The sequence below is a fragment of the Acipenser ruthenus genome, chromosome 2 (genome assembly GCF_902713425.1).
Source record: "Acipenser ruthenus chromosome 2, fAciRut3.2 maternal haplotype, whole genome shotgun sequence".
Taxonomy (NCBI): Eukaryota; Metazoa; Chordata; class Actinopteri; order Acipenseriformes; family Acipenseridae; genus Acipenser; species Acipenser ruthenus.
The window spans coordinates 54,822,650-54,844,973 of record NC_081190.1 but is presented as its reverse complement, the minus strand read 5'-3'; the positions used below and the strand labels follow the sequence as shown (position 1 = coordinate 54,844,973).

At 38.3% G+C, this 22,324-nt stretch overlaps 1 protein-coding gene across 1 annotated transcript in view; it reads left to right on the top strand.

Moving 5' to 3' along the window:
• The window catches only part of LOC117408849 (centromere protein C-like), an 81,536-nt gene that overhangs the window by 10,602 nt on the left and 48,610 nt on the right, over positions 1-22,324 (top strand). The window contains exons 3-5 of the mRNA XM_034014206.3: positions 3,687-3,754; positions 3,869-3,978; positions 18,003-18,066. Of these exons, the coding sequence (XP_033870097.3) occupies positions 3,687-3,754; positions 3,869-3,978; positions 18,003-18,066 (242 nt within the window). The remainder of the gene's footprint in view (positions 1-3,686; positions 3,755-3,868; positions 3,979-18,002; positions 18,067-22,324) is intronic.

The following is a 22,324-nucleotide window of genomic DNA, read 5'->3' as shown; positions in this document are numbered from 1 at the left end:
ATTACAGGAAATACCTTCAGTTTGCCATCAAGGACGGAATGTACCAATTCAAGGTGCTTCGCTTCGCGATCTCCACAGTCCCCAGAGTGTTCACCAAGGTGATGGTAGAAGTCGCCTCACATCTACGAAACAAGGGCATCTACATTTACCCCTACATGGACGACTGGTTAATACGGGCCCCATCCAGGGAAAGGGCTTTGGAACACAGAGACACAGCCCTTCAACTGTTTCAAGACCTGGGTTTGTTAGTAAACAGGGAAAAATCCTTTATTTTCAACACAGATCTGGCGGCTCCACTGCAGAGCCACAGGCGCCCTATCGGCCACAGGGGTCACTGATGCGTGGTGAGCCGTGGATTCCCCTGCCGACCTAAGCCCTCCCTGCCCGGGCAGCGCTCAGCCAATTGTGCACTGCCCCCTAGGAACTCCCGGTCACGGTCGGCTGTGACATAGCCTGGATTCGAACCTGCGATCTCCAGGCTATAGGGCACATCCTGCACTCCGCGCGGAGCGCCTTTACTGGATGCGCCACTCGGGAGCCCTCGGCCACAGGTTTTACAATGGATTTTCCACAGACTGGGTCAACCACAGGTAGGCCTATTCGCCACAGCAGAAAATGCCCAACTGCCACTGTTCTGCTCCAGGTTCCAACAAGAAGCAGTCATGGCAGTAGACGGTCTGTCCATCACATGGTCAACCGGTTTGATGTATGCGTATCCTCCCCGGCCGTTTAATTCCAGCTGTGCTCAGAAAGGTGAAAAGAGACCGGGCCAGTCTCATCCTAGTAGCTCCCTCCTGGGTTTAGAGATTCTGGTTCTCGGAAGTACTAGAGATAGCAGAAGCCAGGCCAATACACTTACCAGTGACCAGCGATCTGCAGTCCAAGGTAAATGGAAGTAATTCGTCCATTGGTGCAAGTCAAAATCTTTGCACACCACAAACATAAATCTACCAACATTTTTATCCTACTTGTGCCACCTATTCCATAAAGGTCTTGCGCTCTCCTCCATCAAAGTGCACATCGCTGCAATATCAACAAAAGACCATCAGGACAGCTCTTTGTAGCTTTCAATTCACAAAAAAAAAAGTCTCCAAACAAACAATCTCCAGGTGGATTACATCTTGCATCGAGCTTTGTTATGACCTGGACAAGAAACCGGTTCCAGGTCCTGTAAAAGCACACTCAATGAGAGGAGTAGCTACTACATGGGCACATTTAAAATCTGTCCCATTTCATGACATTTGCACTGCAGCCACGTGGGCCTCCTCCGAGACCTTTACAAAACACTAACTTAAATGTGTCGTCTTCTCAGCCAACTTTTGCTCACTCCATATTATCTGTGGCTTTGGGCACTACTATTTAACCTACCACCCCTTTTTCTAGTCCTATGGTAGGGTTCACTCTGTGTGTGGAGTTCATCTTACGAGGTAAGAAGATGAAGAGTACCTGTAATATGGTATCTTCTTTCTTCGTAGTATGATGAACACACACCTATATCCCACGCTCCTTCCCACTTCTTGGTTTCACTTTGGGTAATTGCTTTGGAAATCAGTTTTCCCTGCAATAGCGGGCCCTGCCTTTATGCAGAACTCGCAATACATTTTCTGTTTTTCACCATTGTAATGTAACCAGGCAAATTTTTGAAGCCACAAAGTCTTAAACTGCCATGCCATTTTTTCTATCTGTGGTACCTTGTCTGAACAGGGAGGCTGCTGGGCAATTGCCGGTAAATTAAACTTCGACTCTCGACTTGCAAGACTTAGAGGCAATATCTACAGTTAATGCAGATTCTGCAGTACTAGTGCTAATTGCAGCAGATGAACTGGAGAAAATAATTGGATATTTCTTTTCAACATGACTCAAAATAAAGCTCTTTACTACAGTGTACCAGCAAAGTATATTGGTTATGGGAGACAGCACAATTTCTTTCAGCATGGTATGGCAAATTTTTTTTTTCTGCAATTTCAGTTCTTTCATTTTAAATCTAACAGGCCTTCTTACACATTACAGTAGTTTAAAAAAAAACAAAAAAAAAAAACGACAGTATTAAAACATGCATGTAGACGCCACAGTGCATTCACTCACTGATAGGTGGGAGATTGATGCTTGTTGGTGCTCTCGCTTGTTCTTTTAAAGAGAGAGTCAGTATTTTTGTGTTGCAGTTGCCAATGGTGACTAACCCCAAAAAAACTGTCGCCCAAAATATTTTTATTTTAGTCACAGTCTGAAGCCACTGATCTGTGTCTTGTGTCACAGGCACTGGCGTTCAGCTTTGATACATCTATTCAGGTTTCGGGGTCTTTAGGAGGTAAACACCCATTAGGTAATGATTACATTTCTGTTTCAGGGAACCAGGGTTATGATAATAACGTAACGTTTCATTTCGTTTGAGTAGCACTTGAAACAGCAAATAATGACTGTGAGCAAAGACTGACTCAGAGGGTGGCATAACCTGTATGGAACTTACATTCTCTATTATTATTGGCTCCTCAATTTGAGTAGCTTTTAAAACAGCCAATGATAGCAGTGGAATTGAAATCAGTCAGGACACTGCCTTGGTAGTAATTCAGCTAATAGAGATTTTTCCATTTTTTTAACCGGCAAAATTTGCGGTGGCCTACCGGGCTACTTTACCGGATGCCGATCTGAGTTTGTATGCTTGTTGTAATATTGATTATAAAGTAAAGATTAATTGGTCCACTGTTGTACTATTGAAATATAAATAAATAAATCGGACAGTTTGATAATTGTATTGAAAATCATAGGCTTACAATGTTTTTATTACCGCATTAACATATTTTTTTTTTTTTTTTTTTTTTTTTTAGCTTGACAAATTTGGGCTACCCCGAGAATATTTCAAACTAGTCTGACTTTGGCATGAAAACTAGTCTCACTTTGACTGCCGAACACCCACACCGAACTGAGAGTGCTGCAGGTTAATATACCGTGGCCGAGGGGTTTAACTAGCTAGTAATTATTCTATTACCCCTCAGCCACAATCTGCACGAGTTTATTAATTACGTGTGACTGCTGGCTAGTTTAACAACGCACTAGCCGACAGCCACACATTACCACGAGTCTTTTAAATACTACTGGCAGAAGACGAGCTACCGACCTCACCTCTGCCAGAACACATTTAAATGAAAACAATAACAAAAACATATGGCTTTGCCGTCATATTTATAAATACATATAAATAAATCATAATAATAATACTACAACAAAACAAATACAAAATAATAAATTGCACAGGGGCAGAGGGGTACCCCATTCTAAAATATACAAATACATTTATGGAAGGGCTTTGCCCTGCCCCCTTTTCATATGCAGGGCTCTTCGCCCTGTCACATACCTATATGGCTGATAGGGCATTGCTTAAACCTAACCTTTAGAGTGTACTGGTAAATTGTTGCACTCCTACAACAGTGTGTGTAATGATATCTCCTGGTTACAACTTGGTATGGACATGTCACTTGAATTCATGTAATATGACAGAATACGAATATTTTCTCCCATGTACCTCATTTATATAGGACGATATGACGATCACTCTTCTCATTGTACTGATTTTTCTGGTTTAGTGATGTGGTTTCCATTCCACAAATTTAGTCATCATGACTCCTGGGTAGAAATATTTTTTTCTGAAATAGAAGTACATCTGTTGATCTTTTCATTCTCTTTTCCAGACAACCAGCTGTTCCAAAGCTAGGAGAAGATGTAATGGATCTTGTGGAAGATTTTTTTGATCACTTAGGTGAGCTTTAGAGAGAAAACAATGCATTAACAGCAAAACTGTATCTTCTGTTTGGTCTTCCAGGACTAATTGATGTCATGAATTTTGAATGCATTGTTTGTTTTACCTCTGCAGATTCTCCACATGGCATAAATAATGATCATACTCTGGGTTCTCTAATTCCTAAGAACAGCTCGACTCCGAAAAATAGAGATTCACCTTTACGAAGAGAAATGGGAAATCAGGTACTTTCTTTTTGTATTGTGTAGAAAAATGCAGTGCATAAAGTTTAATTATTAGAGGTAACTGTTTAAAGCAAGATGCCCAAAGTTTACAGATCAGAGGGCTGTATAGCAAGCAGGGGTGTGGAATTTTTGAAAAAAAAATTCTTCCAAAGGACAAAGTGCTGGAAAAATCTACTTGTCCTTCTTAAATTTACTTTACCCTCCCAGTCGCACAAAACACACAAAAAAGTTGAATATAATTTGTACTATTTTACTTTTATTTAGCAGTGAACACAGTCCATCAATTAGTGATTAACAGGGGCGGATCTAGCCTTGTAGCTTGACTGGTTCACTAAATTCTTCAAGATCCATAACGTGACCCCACCCCACCTCAACATATTTATAACATACTTTAAGGACATATTCCTTTCAGTGCAGTTTGGAACACATTTGCAGGTAAATTTAAGTAACTAAGATAAACTGTAATAAGCAGTACATGGAGTTATTAAAATATAAAAATAGCTTCAGCTTCTGCCTGTTTTTCCACTCTCTCTGAGCTGAATTCAACTGCTGATGTACAGCTGTTTTCGTTGGTTGCATCACTGATACGAAATCATTGCCCAATATTACTGCTGCTTTGTGGTATAATGATTTTTCTTTTCTTTCAGTTTTGTAACTGTTGAACCCCAGGTTTTTAAAGGACTTGTGTGTGTCCATTTATTTATTTATTTATTTATTTATTTATTTATTTATTACTGTTTTTTTGTACTACCAAAAAGCACACAATATTTACAGTGTGCTCCATCAACAGCTGAATAAAGCAATAAAGAAAACAGTGAAAACAGCATTCCCTCTAAATGACCCAACTTTGTTGTCTGTCTTCTATTTGGGAATTCATTTCTCATATGGGTGAATGAAAAACTCACAGCGTTTTGTATGAGCATGTGTTCTTGTCCACTGTCATCTGGGTGGCTATTTTGCATCTAATTCTGCAAAGACAAAATATGTTTTTCTTTTGTTTATTTCTATTCTATACTTATTTAACATCTTGTCCCATGATGGCTAACTGGAACACTGCTGCAGCAGGGTGATCCTGGTTTCATGCCCTGAGGGCATTTTCTTTGTTTTTTTGTGAGGGCAACATTCTTTCCCTGCACTACCCTCACTGAAAAATAGATAAATGAGTTAATATATAAACATGTTGCCATGCGATTTACAGTCTGTATTTTATTTTAAAATAATAAAATATTGTACAGATAATCTCATATATAATGGCAAACTAGGTTAGCAACACCTAAATCAAAAGAAGAAAATACTTTGCCACGGAAAGTTTGTCTTAATGCATTCTTGACCACAAAGTAGACAGATCAAATGTTATACACAGCTAATACCTTTGCCGCTTTTTTTTTCTCCCCATTATATTTTTAATAACTTTACTAGATTGATGCATTCAATGTCAGGTTCATGTATTAAGAAAGCAGTACAACGACTGCTGATTTACAAAAAATGTAATACCTTCAGTTTAAAAGATTAGTCTGTGCCTTGCCACTCTTGGCAGCCATTTCTGGGTTTCTTTGTAACCAATAGATCAGCCTTTGCCACAGCTAGCCAATGACAGTAACAGCCAATTGAATAACTTGCAAAAACATTAACCAATGACATTCGCATGTATTCCTGTTGCCAGTTACAATGACATTTAAATTAACAAATAATTTACTATAGTACTATTGTTGATAAAAGTCAGCGTAATACATACAAAAATTAAAAATAAATACCAAATAATTTCTTGGTATTTATAACAATGCCAATGATGGTAACAGCCAATTCAGTAAATTGTAAAATCAAATGATTGGCATTTGTTCATGTTGTCGTGACCAAGAACAGGTTTTTCAATTAGTTTTAAAGTATGTGGTACTCTTAAGGTGGTAGGGGGCATAGCACAGAGGGGAGGGGTGTGGTGGACGGCTGGAGTTGTCTCTGACTGAGGTTGTTATCCCAAATAAATATACCGCCTCCATAACAATCAATTGTATTAAACATTTTTTGATTACAAAATTCTTTAAATTGGAACAAAAGGGCAAGGCCAAAATGGTTTTCAGTTCAATAAATATTTAGAGGGCACCAAGGCTACTAAACTTAAGTCAAGGCCAAAGTGTAGGATATTGTGGAATTTTGCCTAGGATTCATATATAAAGCCTACAAGGACATCGCCCCCTGCGCTGAAGCCATGCAATGGCTTTTATTGCTAATACATGGGACCATATTTGTTCAATTTTAATAGTATGTGTTCTACTCAGTTTAACAAACAGGCTCTCCAAAACTTTTTCCCATTTGAGGGTCCAGGACTTGACCGAAAAAACTGGGGGTCCCAATGGTACAGTTTAAAAAAAAAAAAAAAAACAGAAACCAACACTAAAAGTTATAAACATAACATTTTTTTCTGTCTAAAAGAACAAAAATGCATAGCAATAATAATCCACAAAAGCAGCTAGTAGTAGAGATTTAGATGACTGCATTTCTTTCTTTTTCTCAATGTTGTATCTAGCTACAATAATTTGGTACACAACCACGTTGTCTGCCAAGAATTAACAAGCAATCAGTAGACCCTTAAATTTATCAGTATTGTAACTACAGTACAGCCAAATTAAACACAGTGAAATAAAAGCCATTAAACTTCAGAGCCATTTTTTTTTCTGACAGCAACCGCTAAGTCTTTCAAACAGTTGCTTATGCTTGGGAAGTAGTGAGAATGAAAGCCTGAAATGGATTTCAGAAACACGCAACAGCACACAGAAGGTCACGTGAACTCTGTATAGTGTTCAGTCTGCTCCGATCCAAAAAAATCTGTTGTCCATGTTTTCCAGTTCTCCACAGTGGGAACTAAGCCCATCAACATGCTGAAGCTGCACCTTACACAACGCAGCTGTATTACCTGCATGATTTAAAAAAAAAAAAAAAAATCTGCAGTGGGGCTGCCTGTCAATCCATGTGCTTTAAAAGGCAGTGTTAGTTTGTTGTTTTTTCCCCGCTGATGCGACTTAATCACGTAATCATGTTATTGTTTGTTTGGAAACACCAATACAGGGGCAGGTGACGGATAAGGTTTTCAAAAGTGAAAAAAACTTTAATATCTTAAATTAATGCAATTAGTATTTTTGGTTTCCTGTGAAATGTGAACCATCCATATCTATACTTGTCACACCTTAATTTATCTATTTTCCGTGTTTTTTGCCCTTTATACCATGAAAGTGTCCTTCGGTGTAACTACACATTTTTCTAGAAATAAATTGCCTTATGTACAGTTTCTATGCACATAATCATTCATATATTACTATTTAGCTATTCTACTTCACAAGCATACAATTATATTTCCATATTTATTTATTTCTTCTTCATTTTCTTTGACGATTCCACTTTTTTTGTATGAACGCACAATAATACTGTGGCGGAGTGTCCCGCCCCTTTGTTTATTTATTTATTATGATTTGTTTATTATGGCGAAAGCCGATTTTGTTATTTGTTATTTATATTTTAAAAACCTCGTGAGGATGCAAGGCTGATCAGCTACTGATTTATTTAACTATCTGACAGTCACGCATCCTTACTAAACTCGTGCAGACTGTGGCCGAGGGGTAATAAGATAATTAACAGCTAGTTAACCCCTCGGCCAGAGTATAAGAACCTGCAGCTGTCCGTGCTGCGGGGTTGAGTGTACAGAGGAGAGTACGGGGAGCGGAGAGAGCGAGGCGAATAAGAGAAACAACTGCTAAGTATCTGCTTATTTGTTTATTTCTATTTGTTTGGCCAATGTGCCCTTTTGTTTTGTTTTGTTTTGTTTAAATATTTTGGTTTATTGATTTAATAAAATCAGCTGAACGCCGTTGCGTTCAGTTTCACCCGCCCTGTTTTGGTTCAGTTACTTCCTGGTCCGTGACGTCACCACACCTCACCACTGCAAGCCATCCTGCCACAAATACCTATAAATAAAAAAAAAATGACTAGAAAAGACTAAAAATGATTTTTTTTTACCAAATTTAATTGATATATTCTATGTGTTTGTATAGATACAAGTTTCACACAAATATCTGCACTTTAATACAGTTAACATATCGGTTACACCGTAGGACCAAAGCAGGTTACCCCGGAGGACTTCTGATTGTTATACTCAAACCATGGCCTATTTAATTAAAATACAGACCTAAATTATGTATTTATAATCTTAAAGGAAAACAGACACATTAGTAGTGAATAATTGTTTAACTTTATTGGTCATTTGCATTTTTTTTTTTTTTTTTAATTACTACTAATCAACATTGGTGAACAGAGGAACAGAACAGAAATTTAACATAACATGAGAAAAACAACAGTAACATTTTGCATTAGGCACTTTGAAAGTATCATACTGCTGATACTGGAAAGTCAACAACTACCAGGCTTTTGTAAATTTCATCCAGTCGGCGCTGCACAGTTTGGAACATCAGGAAGTGGAAGGCTCTGGCTCAGTAATTACTGCAACAATATCTGACTTGTAATAAAAAATTACATCAGAAACTCTAGGCCAGACAAATGAATTCTTATTTAACTGACTCATGCAGTTTACTTCAACTTCTTTTTCTACCGCCTTAACAACTTGCCCAACTTACGGTAGTTCATAGTACATCACAATAACAAACTTGCCTGCTAGTATCTCATCATCAGGGACAAGGACATTTGAGCTGCATGAAGGGGAAATGTCATTTCTTTTGTTTCATTCAGGTCAGTTTCTACAGGACTATAGCATGAGCATGTGCTTGGTATGTGTGCAAAGTTTCACATTTGAAAAATGTGCAGTCTTGCCTATTTGTTGTGCTTATATTAGCTGGACTATAATGTGTTGTCAGATTCTGTATCATATCAGATTCTGTATTATAAAGTGAAAAACATGAAAAAGCACCTTGATCACCTTTTGGAAAGGTAGGTTGCTCTTGCTCTTCATTAACACAGGCTCTATATTGAGCTAACTTTTCTCTGCTTGACAAGGGCATCTGAAAATGAAGAGAAATGAGAAAAATGTATATAAGTGTGTCATTTTAAACTTAGCTATTCATAAAAAAATAAATGTTTTTTGGCTCTTCATAATAAGTAATCAATAAATCTCTTAAATTGAGAGATCATGCCTAAACTCATACGGTGTAACCACCAGGACATTTTGGTGTAACCTAATTCTGGTTACACCAAAAGGACATTTTCCATCTAATGCTAATGTAACAGGTAATTATTATGCCACCTATGCAAAGCAATGACATTGAAGAAATTCTATAACAATCAAATATCTAGAGAGATGTTGATTTTTAAAATATTTATTTGTTATCGCCTTATTCTATGAGTTACATTGAAGGACTGAATATGCATTTTTTTAACATTTATGAGACATACTGACCTTGCTCCTCATGTACTGGGTCCCTTTCTGACTTCCTCATATACTGAGGTCATAGGTCACGTGGAATCTTCAGGCAATATGGTCTAAAATGGCTGTTCAATGTTGGTTATACCATAGGACATTTGAGGACATCAATTTCTCGGACAAAAGTATTTCTCGTAAAAAGCTCATTGTGAATTTAAATAAACGGACAGCATTTCTCCTTGTAACAAAAGACCCCCAAAGAATCATGCTGGTGTATTTCATTAATTGTTTTATTCTGAGTTTTATCATTTTTTTAAAAGTTTACGAAAATGCATAATATTTTGGACAGTAACACCAAAGGACACTTTTACACTTTGAAAGCTCAAAAACCATAACTATGATAATAATTCAAGATAAATACACTAGTTGCTTTATAAATAAAATATTGTACATTTATATATAGTGGATTTTCTAATTTTAATTAATTTATTTTATAGACATAATTATCATCAGACAGCGAAATTGACATGTCACGTCATCTGCCCGCAGGCGCCTCTGCTGTAGCTGAAAGGGCACTGCGGCCATAATGGCAGTGAATAGATATACATTTTGAGCGGCATCGCAGCAATTGACGTGTGACAGACTGTAATTTCAAGCCCTGTCATTAGCTGTTTATCGGTTACCAAACATATTAATCTATTCTTAAAGTATCAATACCTTTTTTTTTGCCACAGGTCTCCTCTCAGGCCTTAACATTAACACAGACCCAGATCACAGAAATTCCTTTGTTTTTAGCTATGGCTTTAATCAGCCTCAGGTGTTTCTCATTGCTGACCGAATTACTCCACGCAGCGTATCTTGGGTAATGTAGATCAGTTTCTCCGTCTGGTTTAGACTCCGGACTACATTTCCCCCTGCTGACAGTCAACCTGGAAATATACTGCGCTGACTTCTAGCACTTGCATACCTTCCATCGAGGATTGCTCCCTGTGCTTCACCACTATATATATATATATATATATATATATATTAATAATTACACACACACACCCCCCCCTGTATTAAGAGGCCACTCAAGGGACAGTCTAATAGTGGCCTCTTAACACAGGTGGTCTCTTTAAAAGAGGGCCCAGAACTTATGAATTTTCTGTTTGTCTCTGACATGCTTTCCTGTAATATTAACAAAAGGATGCGTGTAATTTAATAACATTAATTTAGATAATGCATTTACAAAATACATTATTTTGTAAAAGTAATGAATGCTTGCCTGTCTCAGGTCACACAAAATTTTTTAAATCCTTTGCATATTTCAATGCCTGTGTCTGCCTTTTGAGGTACGTGTTGATTCATTGCATCCTGAAACCGACGCCTGCATTTTTGATTACCGCGCACATTGTTTTCATACTCTTTTATAAGTATGTCTTGAATTTTTCAGTGTTTATTTTCCTTTTAACAGTTTGCCTTTTAAGTCTTAAGTCACTACATCCTAATTATGAGAACATTCTGTTAAATTAGCTGGAAAGAACAACACAACACGAAACAGACACATTGGAAGCTACTTAGTTCCCAGGCAAGTGCGAGAACGAAATGCAAGTTAAAGTAGCATCTGGGGGAAGTGATTTAATGTCATTGCTTGCTCTTGTGTTCGAATAATGAAGAAGCTGAAACAGAATCGGCAAGTCAATCAGGACATCAAGGTAAAACAAAGCGACTTTGTTTAGTAATTAACAGTTTAATTAAGATATTGAATTGGCTCAAAACACGTTCACGTGAACAAAAATAACAACCTTAAACTTCAAGCCCTAATTGTTTCCGTTTCAAAATACTGAATCTGCGTCTTTCTAGTGCCAAATTTTTCAGCGGTTTTTGTGGCACTTAGTCTTTGCAAGTTTAATAACTTTTAATTCTGTAATCTAGGGAGGACCTTTTGTTTCTCCACGTTTTCTCTCTTCCTTTGTAAGAGAGCGCTGTTTTAAAATGGTTACTGTATTCCTTTAAATTTAGGACGTACCACTTCAAACAATGTTTTTCTTATAACAATAACCCTGTGTAAGGGTGCTTAATACAGGTCTGAGTCCGTTGCTGGGTAGAGAATTGTGGTCGCTGGTCGCGTTAGACAGGTGGTCGATTTTAATACAGTTAAATGAAAGGACAAATATAATTGGGAGGAAAGAGTTAAAGGGATAATTGGGGTCAGCTGTTTGAGTACTTTGGTTAACAACTAGGCCTGATTTGGGCCAGCCCTGCCCACTATAAATCCGACTAACTTTGGCCCTTGCCATCAGAGTGAAGTTGTCAGCACACAGGTTCTAGAGGCACATCATGCCACGAACAAAAGAAATTCCTGAAGACCGCCCGAAAAAAGTTGTTGCTGCCTATCAGTCTGGAAAGGGTTACAAAGCCATTTCTAAGGCTCTGGGGCTCCACCGAACCACAGTCAGAGCCATATTGTCCAAATGGAGAAAGTTTGGGACAGTAGTGAATCTTCCCAGGAGTGGCCATCCTGCCAAAATCTCTCCAAGAGCAAGGCGTAAATCGTCTAGGAAGTCACAAAGAACCCTAGAACAACATCCAGGGATCTGCAGGCCTCTCGCCTCGGCTAAGGTCAGTGTTCATGACTCCACCATCAGAAAGACACTGGGCAAAAATGGGATTCATGGCAGAGTAGCAAGGCGGAAACCATTGCTCACTAAGAACATGAATGCTAGTCTCAAGTTTGCTAAAAAGCACCTGGATGATCAAGAGTTCTGGAACAGTGTTCTATGGACAGATGAGTTAAAAGTGGAACTTTTTGGCCGACACGGGCCCCGTTATGTGTGGCGAAAACCAAACACTGCATTCCACAGTAAGAACCTCATACCAACGGTCAAGCATGGTGGTGGTAGTGTCATGGTTTGGGGATGCTTTGCTGCATCAAGACCTGGACGCCTTCCCATCATTGAAGGAACCATAAATTCTGCTCTGTATCAGAGAATTCTATAGGAGAATGTCAGGCCATCCGTCCATGAGCTGGAGCTGAAGCTGAAGCGCAGCTGGGTCATGCAGCAAGGCAATGATCTGAAACACGCAAGCAAGTCTACATCAGAATGGTTGAAGAACAAAAAATTTTAAAGTTTTGGAATGGCATAGTCAAAGTCCAGACCTAAACCCCACTGAGATGTTGTGGCAGGACCTGAAACGAGCAGTTCATGCTCGAAAACCCACAAATGTCACTGAGTTGAAGCAGTTCTGCATGGAGGAGTGAGTCAAAATTCCTCCACGACGCTGTGAGAGACTAATGAATAACTACAGGAAGCGTTTGGTTGCAGTTATTGCTGCTAAAGGTGGCGTAACCAGTTATTGAGTCTAAGGGGGCGATTACTTTTTCACACGGGGGCATTGGGTGTTGCATAACTTTCTTTAATAAATAAATGTTATTTGTCCCTTTTATATAATATTAGGCTTTGGTTGAAGATCTGATAACATTCAGTGTCAAAAATATGCAAAAATGCAGAAAATCAGACAGGGGGCAGATACTTTTTCATGGCACTGTATTACAAAGTTAGTATCTGGGTGTGAAAATTCAGGGGCACCAAGGCAGTTCTAGGGGGCAAAAAGGCAAGACATAAATCCAACCCAAGGGCACGAAGGCAATTTCATAATCATTCATAAAACAACAAAAAAAAATAGACAGCCTATTATGTTGATGAAATGTTAATTCAAACAAACACAATCAATGTTTGCTGAGTGATTCACACACTAATTGTTGTAAAAAATAAAATGCTATAAAAATATCAAATTTAAAAACAACAAACTTTCATAATGAAATGATACAAAGGGTAATTTGTCAAGAAATAAATATTCAGGGTATTTTTTACTAAACTCGATCAGCCTGTTGTTAGCAAGAGCTAAATATAGAGCTTGTCTGTGTCCTGTAATTAACGCTTTTTTGAAACCCTCTATACCATGTGTTTCATAATTTAGGGTAAGCAAGTTCATATAACATGTCTGCTGGTGAAGCGAACATTTAAATCAATGCATTTTTAATGCTAAAAATAGTATTCTTTCAGAATTGGAGAATTGGATATGTATTACACGGCACTGGTTCTATTTCATTGAAATTGTGAAATCCATGCTCACTGTGAAAAGATACAGTCTTAGTGACACAATAGCACAAATAAGCAATGTCTGTGAGGAAAGTTTTTATATATATTAAAAAAAAAAAAAAATCAGGCAAACTTGCTGAAGATTTACCCATGGCTGATGTGTAATAACGATAGTGGTCAAATCAGTTGTTTGGTAGTTTTTCTAACTGGTGTAACCTATACAAACAAAGTGGCTTGGGCTGGGGGGGGGGGGCTTGAAATAGAAACTTTGTCAGGCAATGGAGAATCCTCTGCATCACAGGATTTACAGTTTTGTTATGGTGCATTGCTGGACACTCGATTCAAGAAAAAAAAAATAGGTATGCTGTTTTAAAGCATACACATTCTAACCCCTTTCGTGAAAGCACACATTTTACTAGTTAAAAAGCTAAACTACATAAGGCAGCGAGAATGTATTATTACATACATATATGAAAACAGAAATCGATCTACTTCTCAAGATTGTGTTTCGTTCACTATTATGTTAACTCCTACTCGGTTCATAACATAGGGAGCTGCTACTTGAACCATGTCATACATAGCTACTTGCTCGTTTCTATTTTTTTGTGGTGTGTGTGTTTTTTTTTTTTTTGTTTGTTTGTTTTTTTTTGGTGTGAGGATTTGAGCAAAACTAAATTATCTGCCAAATTTGTGAGTTCATTTTTAGTATTGGTGTTTTGGGGGGGAATAACACTGAATTACAAAATAGCAATGGTCTTTGAAATGTCTATAAATTAGCAATTTTTATACACTGAAGACATGAAAGGAGTTATATGTATTGAACCGTTGTATTTAAGTATTGCAATTTTAAGCATAGAATCAGATCTCCTTATACCATATAGGATCGTAGAATATGTGATTGTGTAACGTGGTACACGTTGTGGTTTTTTTTTTTTTTTTACTAAGCTGTAAATTTAAAACAGAAGTTTAAATACAAGTCTACATTATTTGAAGGATATTCATGTGTATATGTTAAATTGCAGCTGCTAAAGAAATTGCCTGAAAACCCTCTGTTTTAATATTTTTTTGTGAATTGCCTAAATGATCCAAACAGTGGAATGCAAACTGTAACTTAACATATTAAGGTACAACCAATTTCTGCAGTACTTGATGTAAGTTCATATTATTATTATTATTATTATTATTGTGGATAAATTGTGCACCCATTTCTTACCTGAACATTAGGTAAATCCTAGAACACTTCACTGCCGCTTTAGACAGCTCTTCCTTCCTTCTTTCTTTTTAAATGTTTTTGAGTTAGCATGGTGCTCACAGACACAATCAAATTGACACTGCCAGTGAACACGTGTGATTGAAAATTCCTGAATGCGCGGTCATATTGAGCTCAGTCTAACAGCGTCCCTCCCTCTGTTTGCACTTCTTTTAACTAGAATAAATAATCAGACTGAAAATCTTTTATTGCAAAACATTTATATTGTATAATCCAACAAAGAACGTTTTATACATTGTAAAACATTTTATACAAGATAATGATCAGTAAACTATTTACAGTAAATTGTCTTTACAGAAAGGTGAAACAGAAAACATGCAGTAAGAAAACAGCGAGGCAACATGCAATAAGAAAACAGCGAGGCAACATGCAATAAGAGAACTGTAAGGCATTAGGAGCATGCAGTGGATTAGAAACAAAGGACACAGAAGGTATAGAAGGTACAGAAGGAGGCATGCAGTGACAACGTTTTTTCATGAAAGGATATGCAGGTGCAGGAGCTGTAAAAGAGAAGCTAACCACAAAAAAATTAGTAAGAAGTGTGTCCAGAGGTCAGGTATATGCAAAAAGTAGGAGGGAACAGGAACAGCTGTAAAGGGAAATAGGGGAAAGAAAAACACTTGCAGAACAGGATACCGATGTGTACTGTCGTGTCGTATACTTAACCTGCAGTGCTGGGCTGGGGCTCCTCCAGATCATCCTCTTCCTCCTCCTCCTCCTGCAGCAGCAGCAGCTGTTCATCAAGGAGGTCCTCCTCCAAGGCGCCATGCCATCGTGGTCCTCCACAAGGAGGATCCTGATCTCCTCCTCAGTCAGGGCCCTCCTCCTCTTCAGTGACTGAATCAGATGCTGGAACTGTTTCTTGTCTCCATCCATAACCTGCCATACACACAAAAAATGTTCAAATAAATACCAAGTAATAATAATGATTGTCTATCAATTTTTACACGCACAAAGAAAGTAAATAAATAATAATAAAAAATACGTTAAACTAATTATAAAATACGTAGCTAAATAATATTGGCTAATGCTAAACAATGACTTTTACACAAAGAAAGTCAAAGTAAACTAATAATAATGACTAAAGCTAAATAATGTCTCTGTACTTTACACACAAAGTAAAAGTAAACTAATAACAAAATACATAGCTTAATAATAATAATAATAATAATAATAATAATGACTAAAGCTAAATAATGTCTGTCCTAAAATAATGTATATAAATAAAACTAAGAAATTAAAAAAAAAAAAAAAAATTGCTGTTACAGTAGTTACTCGTCTTTATAGTCTTATAAACGTTAGCCCTGCTCAGCAAGCACGACACAGTGAAACAAAAAAAAAAACTGCAGATGCTACACTAGGTCGGTGAAGACAAAGGGTGGTTACCCAGTATGCCATTCTTAAGGTTGAAGTAAGTACTGTGCTTTTAAAACTTTACATCGATGACAAACTTGATCCACAGTTCTCTCAAATCCCCCTTCATGATTTTTTCCGCCATCCATTTAAACACTTCTGCACATCTCTGTTTCTTGCCATCAAGCTGTTTTACGACTTTTTAAAATCCTCATCAGACCAAAAGTAACTTTCTTGCACGTGCCATCAAGTTTACTGCTATAATTGGGGCTTAACTCGCTCCCAGCGTGTGCTACAGTACCCAATTCAGCCGTGTGTGTATATATTCTACATGTCATTTTTTTGGTAAATTACATTACTATTGCTAACTAAAATTTAAAAACAAATGCACTTTTCCCTAAATTAATAAAAATATTAAATGAAACAAACAAACATTTTTCCAATAAACAAAGAAATGTTTGTTTTAAAACAGTGCTGTGTCTAAGATATCCTCTTTACAACCTACAATAATGCTCAAACAGGCTCCCCCCGACCAACCCTAGTGTCCGGAAGTTTTGTAGTTTGTGCCCCAGAGATTATGGACATTCTGCTAACCTGCATTTAACATTATAGCCTTTGATTACTCCAGTGGACTGTTTTCACAGAAGACACAGAGGCTTGCTGAACATCTTGATTACAAAATATTTTTCTCTCCATTTTTGATCTTGAAATGTTCAAAACTCTCCTTGCACTTTTTGTTTTTTCCCCGCTGCTGCATTTGCATCTGTAGCTCTGGTCACTAGCTCACAAACCAGCATGCACATAGCAACTGTTGCATCAGTCTGCCAGTCATTAGTGTTCATGCGTAGTACGTTCAAAAATGTATTCTTATATTATGCAAGTTCCTACGGAATCCTGCTCTCCTGCCTGCCTTTCTGCTGCTTAATATCAACAAACCATGGCTATTTACAGTCAGTAACAAAAGGTTTTGGCCAATAACAGAATAAGTGAAGTACACGTTTTTAAATGGGTAACACAATGAAAATTTATTTTTCTTTCTTTCTGTCTTTCTTTCTGTCTTTCTTTCTGTCTTTCTTTCTGTCTTTCTTTCTTTCTTTCTTATCCAGGGCGACTTACAATTGTTACAAGATATCACATTATACATTATTTCACATTATACAGATGTCACATTATTTTTACATACAATTACCCATTTATACAGTTGGGTTTTTACTGGAGCAATCTAGGTAAAGTACCTTGCTCAAGGGTACAACAGCAGTGTCCCCCACCGGGGATTGAACCCACAACTCTCCAATCAAGAGTTCAGAGCCCTAACCACTACTTCACACAAGAAAAAAACATTGCTGACATGAAGCTTAACTTCAAAAACTTGCATAAAGGAGGCATTATTGACAGCCTCATTACAATGATCAGTAAATGTGGAATATAAAAATACATGTATTTTTTCGGACCTTTTATCAGGCACTTTTTCTTACATATTTAAATCAATATAAACATGGTATGCTGCTTGATTTTTGGATTTACATAGTTTATCGTGTGTTTCATGTTTTATGGTGCAGACTTGTTTGTTGTGTTTGCTTGCTGTTTTAAATCCTGAGCAGCTGTTCTGTTAACGTCATCTTTGAGACAGCAAATAGCCTTTTCTACCAATCCAGCAACTGAAATATAATTTACAATTTGCTTTTTTAGGTTGATTGCTTTAACTTTTTTATTTATATATGTGATGTGGTATTCAACTTGCTTACAAAGGCATACAGTGAAGTGTTTCAAAATCAGTAATCCAAATTGAAGCTGCTTTTTTTTTTTTTTTTCATTCATCATTTGACCACTAAAGATACCAGTGTTAGTGTTATTTATCACTTTGGTTATCCACACCCTACCTAAGTCAACAAATGGTTGGTTTTGGTTTGCATTTGCTCCAAAAATCATTCACTGTTGGATTTGATTCTTTTAGAAACCTGCTTCAGGAAATGAAAGTATGAGAAAGACTGTACTACCAAAGGTGCTCTTTGGAGAAGGTAAGTTTAAAAAAATTCATAAAATAAATAACAAATACAAGCTCTTATTCATCATAGCACTTGGATCAGTGATTCATTGTACTGCAAACCCCATCAACAACACAAAATACTACCGGACCCCACTACCCAGTGTTATTGCAGAATAGTTAGTATTGATAAATAAAACATGCATTTCAAGACAGTATCAACAACATTTATATTTAGTCAGGTCCATGCTTTTTGCACTGCAAGTGGCAAAGTTAGCACTTGAAGTTTTGAGAGTACTTCCTTGACAAGGATCAGAAAGTAAAGGGGTGGATTAGAAATCCCTTTATTGAAGAAATGACTGCAACTGAATGCTGTCCAGGTGGCTGGTGATGATGGGCTGGAAGTCATTCTTTGGCAAGGCACTGTCATCTAAAAAGTCAACCATTAAAGAAAAGGTTTCCCAAACTACTATGTTTTGCTTTACCTTGAAGAGCATATGCTCGTACACATCGATAGCCATACTATGAATACGCCTGGCAACAGTGTCATTAGACAAGGGAATCGAATCAGGATGACTGGCTGCATTTTCTCTCCTTGAAGAGAACTGTGCTTTGTCTGCAAGTGCTGCAACATTTTCAGTGGTGTTAGCGCTTCTTTGCCAGCACAACCAGCCCAAGTAAAATCGAATGGGTTCTTGGCTTTTTAATGTTGCACAGAGCCTTGCTATCGGCACTTCTTTTGCGTACAGTGCATCCCGACTCCCCTTTTTATTACTCCTGTTTCCACCAATTTTCTACAGAAATGTGTATTTCAAAATATTTATGGGTGATATATTAGTTTTCTATTACAATAACTTTTTGAACTCACTTCAACCTTTGTGTCGACTTGTGAGAATTCCAGTAATTGGCTGACATACAAGACCGGATGGGAAAAAAAATACCTTAATTGGTTGCTAGGTAACCAGTTCAGACACAGGCAGGTAGAGCGAGTGACTCATTGGCTGAGTTTACATGTGTTGTTATTGACACGTGAAGTAGTAATGCACATGCACGTTTGGGAGAAAAACTTGGGAGAATCAGGTTTGTGGCCGAAAAAAACAGCCACAGAGAGGGATAGGGTAAATCTTATTTACCCGTGAGCACGATGTAAAACATGGGAAATCCACGGCCATTTTCACATGGAAACACACATTTCACTTGAAAACGTCCACTGCTCCCAATCCAGACAGCCTTGGGAGCATACATGGAAGGTGTCTGGCACAGATCTCTATAATCCTATGTCTCCGCTGGTTTTCAGCCATGGTGATCTGCAATACCTGGATTGGACAGCTTCATTTTATACACTGCCGAGTTATTTTCCTGCTTTTCTTGCCGAAGACTAGCTGCATTTCATGTCAACCAATCTGTGGAATTGGAAGCTTTCCATCCACCTCCTTTCCAGTCTGACAGCGCCAGCTCCATATGCTCTGTCAAGTGCGGGCCCTAGCTTATTGTGTTGACAGGACGAAATCTTGGAGGCGGTCCAGTATTTGTCTGTTATGGGGCCAATTCCCATGGTTAAGCCCTGTCTAAGTAGAGGCTGTCCAAATGGGTAACAGACAGTCAGGACTGCCTATGAGCAAGCCAACTTGCACCCCCCATAAAAGTTCACTATCCGTTCCACCAGGAGCATGGCAATTTTGTGGGCTTTGTTCCAGGGTGCATCTGTCAAGGACATTTACAATGCAGCGGTGTTGGCTCCTCCCCATACCTTTACTAGATTCTACAGACTTAATGTCGTGGATCCTCAAAACCCAGGTTTTGTAACTAGTGTGTTGAGGGCGGCTTCTGAGTCGACCCTTACAACACAGGCATAGAGGTGAGTTTCTCCGTCAGTTTTATCTCCCTAACTACTTGTTACTGGGGTTACTAATGGTAACTCACAAGGCAGCCTCTCGGCTTTGCCTTGTAGCATTCCAGTTGTTCTGCAATATTGCCTTGCGACAGCTTTGGTACACTCACCCATTAGGTAATGGTTACATTTCGTACTTGAAAAGGAATGTTAGGTTATTATCATAAACCTGGTTCCCTGAAATAGAAATGTAACCATTAACCTTCAAGGTCACTGCATCCATCCATTAGGGCAGCAGTGTGGAGTAGTGGTTAGGGCTCTGGACTCTTGACCGGAGGGTCGTGGGTTCAATCCCTGGTAGGGGACACTGCTGCTGTACCCTTGAGCAAGGTACTTTACCTAGATTGCTCCAGTAAAAACCCAACTGTATAAATGGGTAATTGTATGTAAAAAATAATGTGATATCTTGTAACAATTGTAAGTCGCCCTGGCCCTGGCGTCTGCTAAGAAATAAATAATAATAAATAATAATAATCCATGATTGCAGCAGGCTTGAAGTAAAAATGATGCTGAGATACAGTACTGTGCAAAAGTTTTAGGCAGGTGTAAAAAAATGCTGTAAAGTAAGAATGCTTTCAAAAATAGACATGTTAATAGATTATATTTATCAATTAACTAAATGCAAAGTGAGTGAACAGAAGAAAAATCTAAATCAAATCCATATTTGGTGTGACCACCCTTTGCCTTCAAAACAGCATCAATTCTTCTAGGTACACTTGCACAAAGTCAGGGATTTTGTAGGCATATAGTCAGGTGTATGATTAAACAATTATACCAAACAGGTGCTAATGATCATCAATTCAATAGGTAGGTTGAAACACAATCATTAACTGAAACAGAAACAGCTGTGTAGGAGGAATAAAACTGGGTGAAGAACAGCCAAACTCAGCTAACAAGGTGAGGTTGCTGAAGACAGTTTACTGTCAAAAGTCATACACCATGGCAAGACTGAGCACAGCAACAAGACACAAGGTAGTTATACTGCATCAGCAAGGTCTCTCCCAGGCAGAAATTTCAAGGCAGACAGGGGTTTCCAGATGTGCTGTCCAAGCTCTTTTGAAGAAGCACAAAGAAACGGGCAACGTTGAGGACCGTAGACGCAGTGGTCGGCCAAGGAAACTTATTGCAGCAGATGAAAGACACATCATGCTTAGTTCCCTTCGCAATCGGAAGATGTCCAGCAGTGCCATCAGCTCAGAATTAGCAGAAAATAGTGGGACCCTGGTACACCCATCTACTGTCCGGAGAAGTCTGGTCAGAAGTGGCCTTCATTGAAGACTTGCGGCCAAAAAGCCATACCTCCGACGTGGAAACAAGGCCAAGCGACTCAACTATGCACGAAAACACAGGAACTGGGGTGCAGAAAAATGGCAGCAGGTGCTCTGGACTGATGAGTCAAAATTTGAAATATTTGGCTGTAGCAGAAGGCAGTTTGTTCCCCGAAGGGCTGGAGAGCGGTACACGAATGAGTGTCTGCAGGCAACAGTGAAGCATGGTGGAGGTTCCTTGCAAGTTTGGAGCTGCTTTTCTGCAAATGGAGTTGGGGATTTGGTCAGAATTAATGGTCTCCTCAATGCTGAGAAGTACAGGCAGATACTTATCCATCATGCAATACCATCAGGGAGGCATCTGATTGGCCCCAAATTTATTCTGCAGCATGACAACGACCCCAAACATACAGCGAAAGTCATTAAGAACTATCTTCAGCGTAAAGAAGAACAAGGAGTCCTGGAAGTGATGGTATGGCCCCCACAGAGCCCTGATCTCAACATCATCGAGTCTGTCTGGGATTACATGAAGAGAGAGAAGCAACTGAGGCTGCCTAAATCCACAGAAGAACTGTGGTTAGTTCTCCAAGATGTTTGGGCCAACCTACCTGCCGAGTTCCTTCAAAAACTGTGTGCAAGTGTACCTAGAAGAATTGGTGCTGTTTTGAAGGCAAAGGGTTGTCACACCAAACATGGATTTGATGTAGATTTTTCTTCTGTTCACTCACTATGCATTTTGTTAATTGATAAATATAATCTATTAACATGTCTATTTTTGAAAGCATTCTTACTTTACAGCATTTTTTCACACCTGCCTAAAACTTTTGCACAGTACTGTATGTGCGAGCAGCCCTTTATACCCTCGAGGGCAGGCAAGACTGCCTCACAGGCTCGGCTGAGTAGCTTTGGTATAGAGTATTCAGGTTTTTGGTCTTTAGGAGAAACACCCATTAGGTAATAGTTACATTTCTATTTCAGAGAACCATGGTTATGATAATGACAACGTTTTTGTGTCATACATTTTCTTTAGAAATTGCTAGATTTATCTCTGACATATGTCTTGTGATACCCGTAATCATTTTAAGTTAAAAAACAGTTGCCTTTGTTTATCACTGAAGAAAATGCCATAGTAG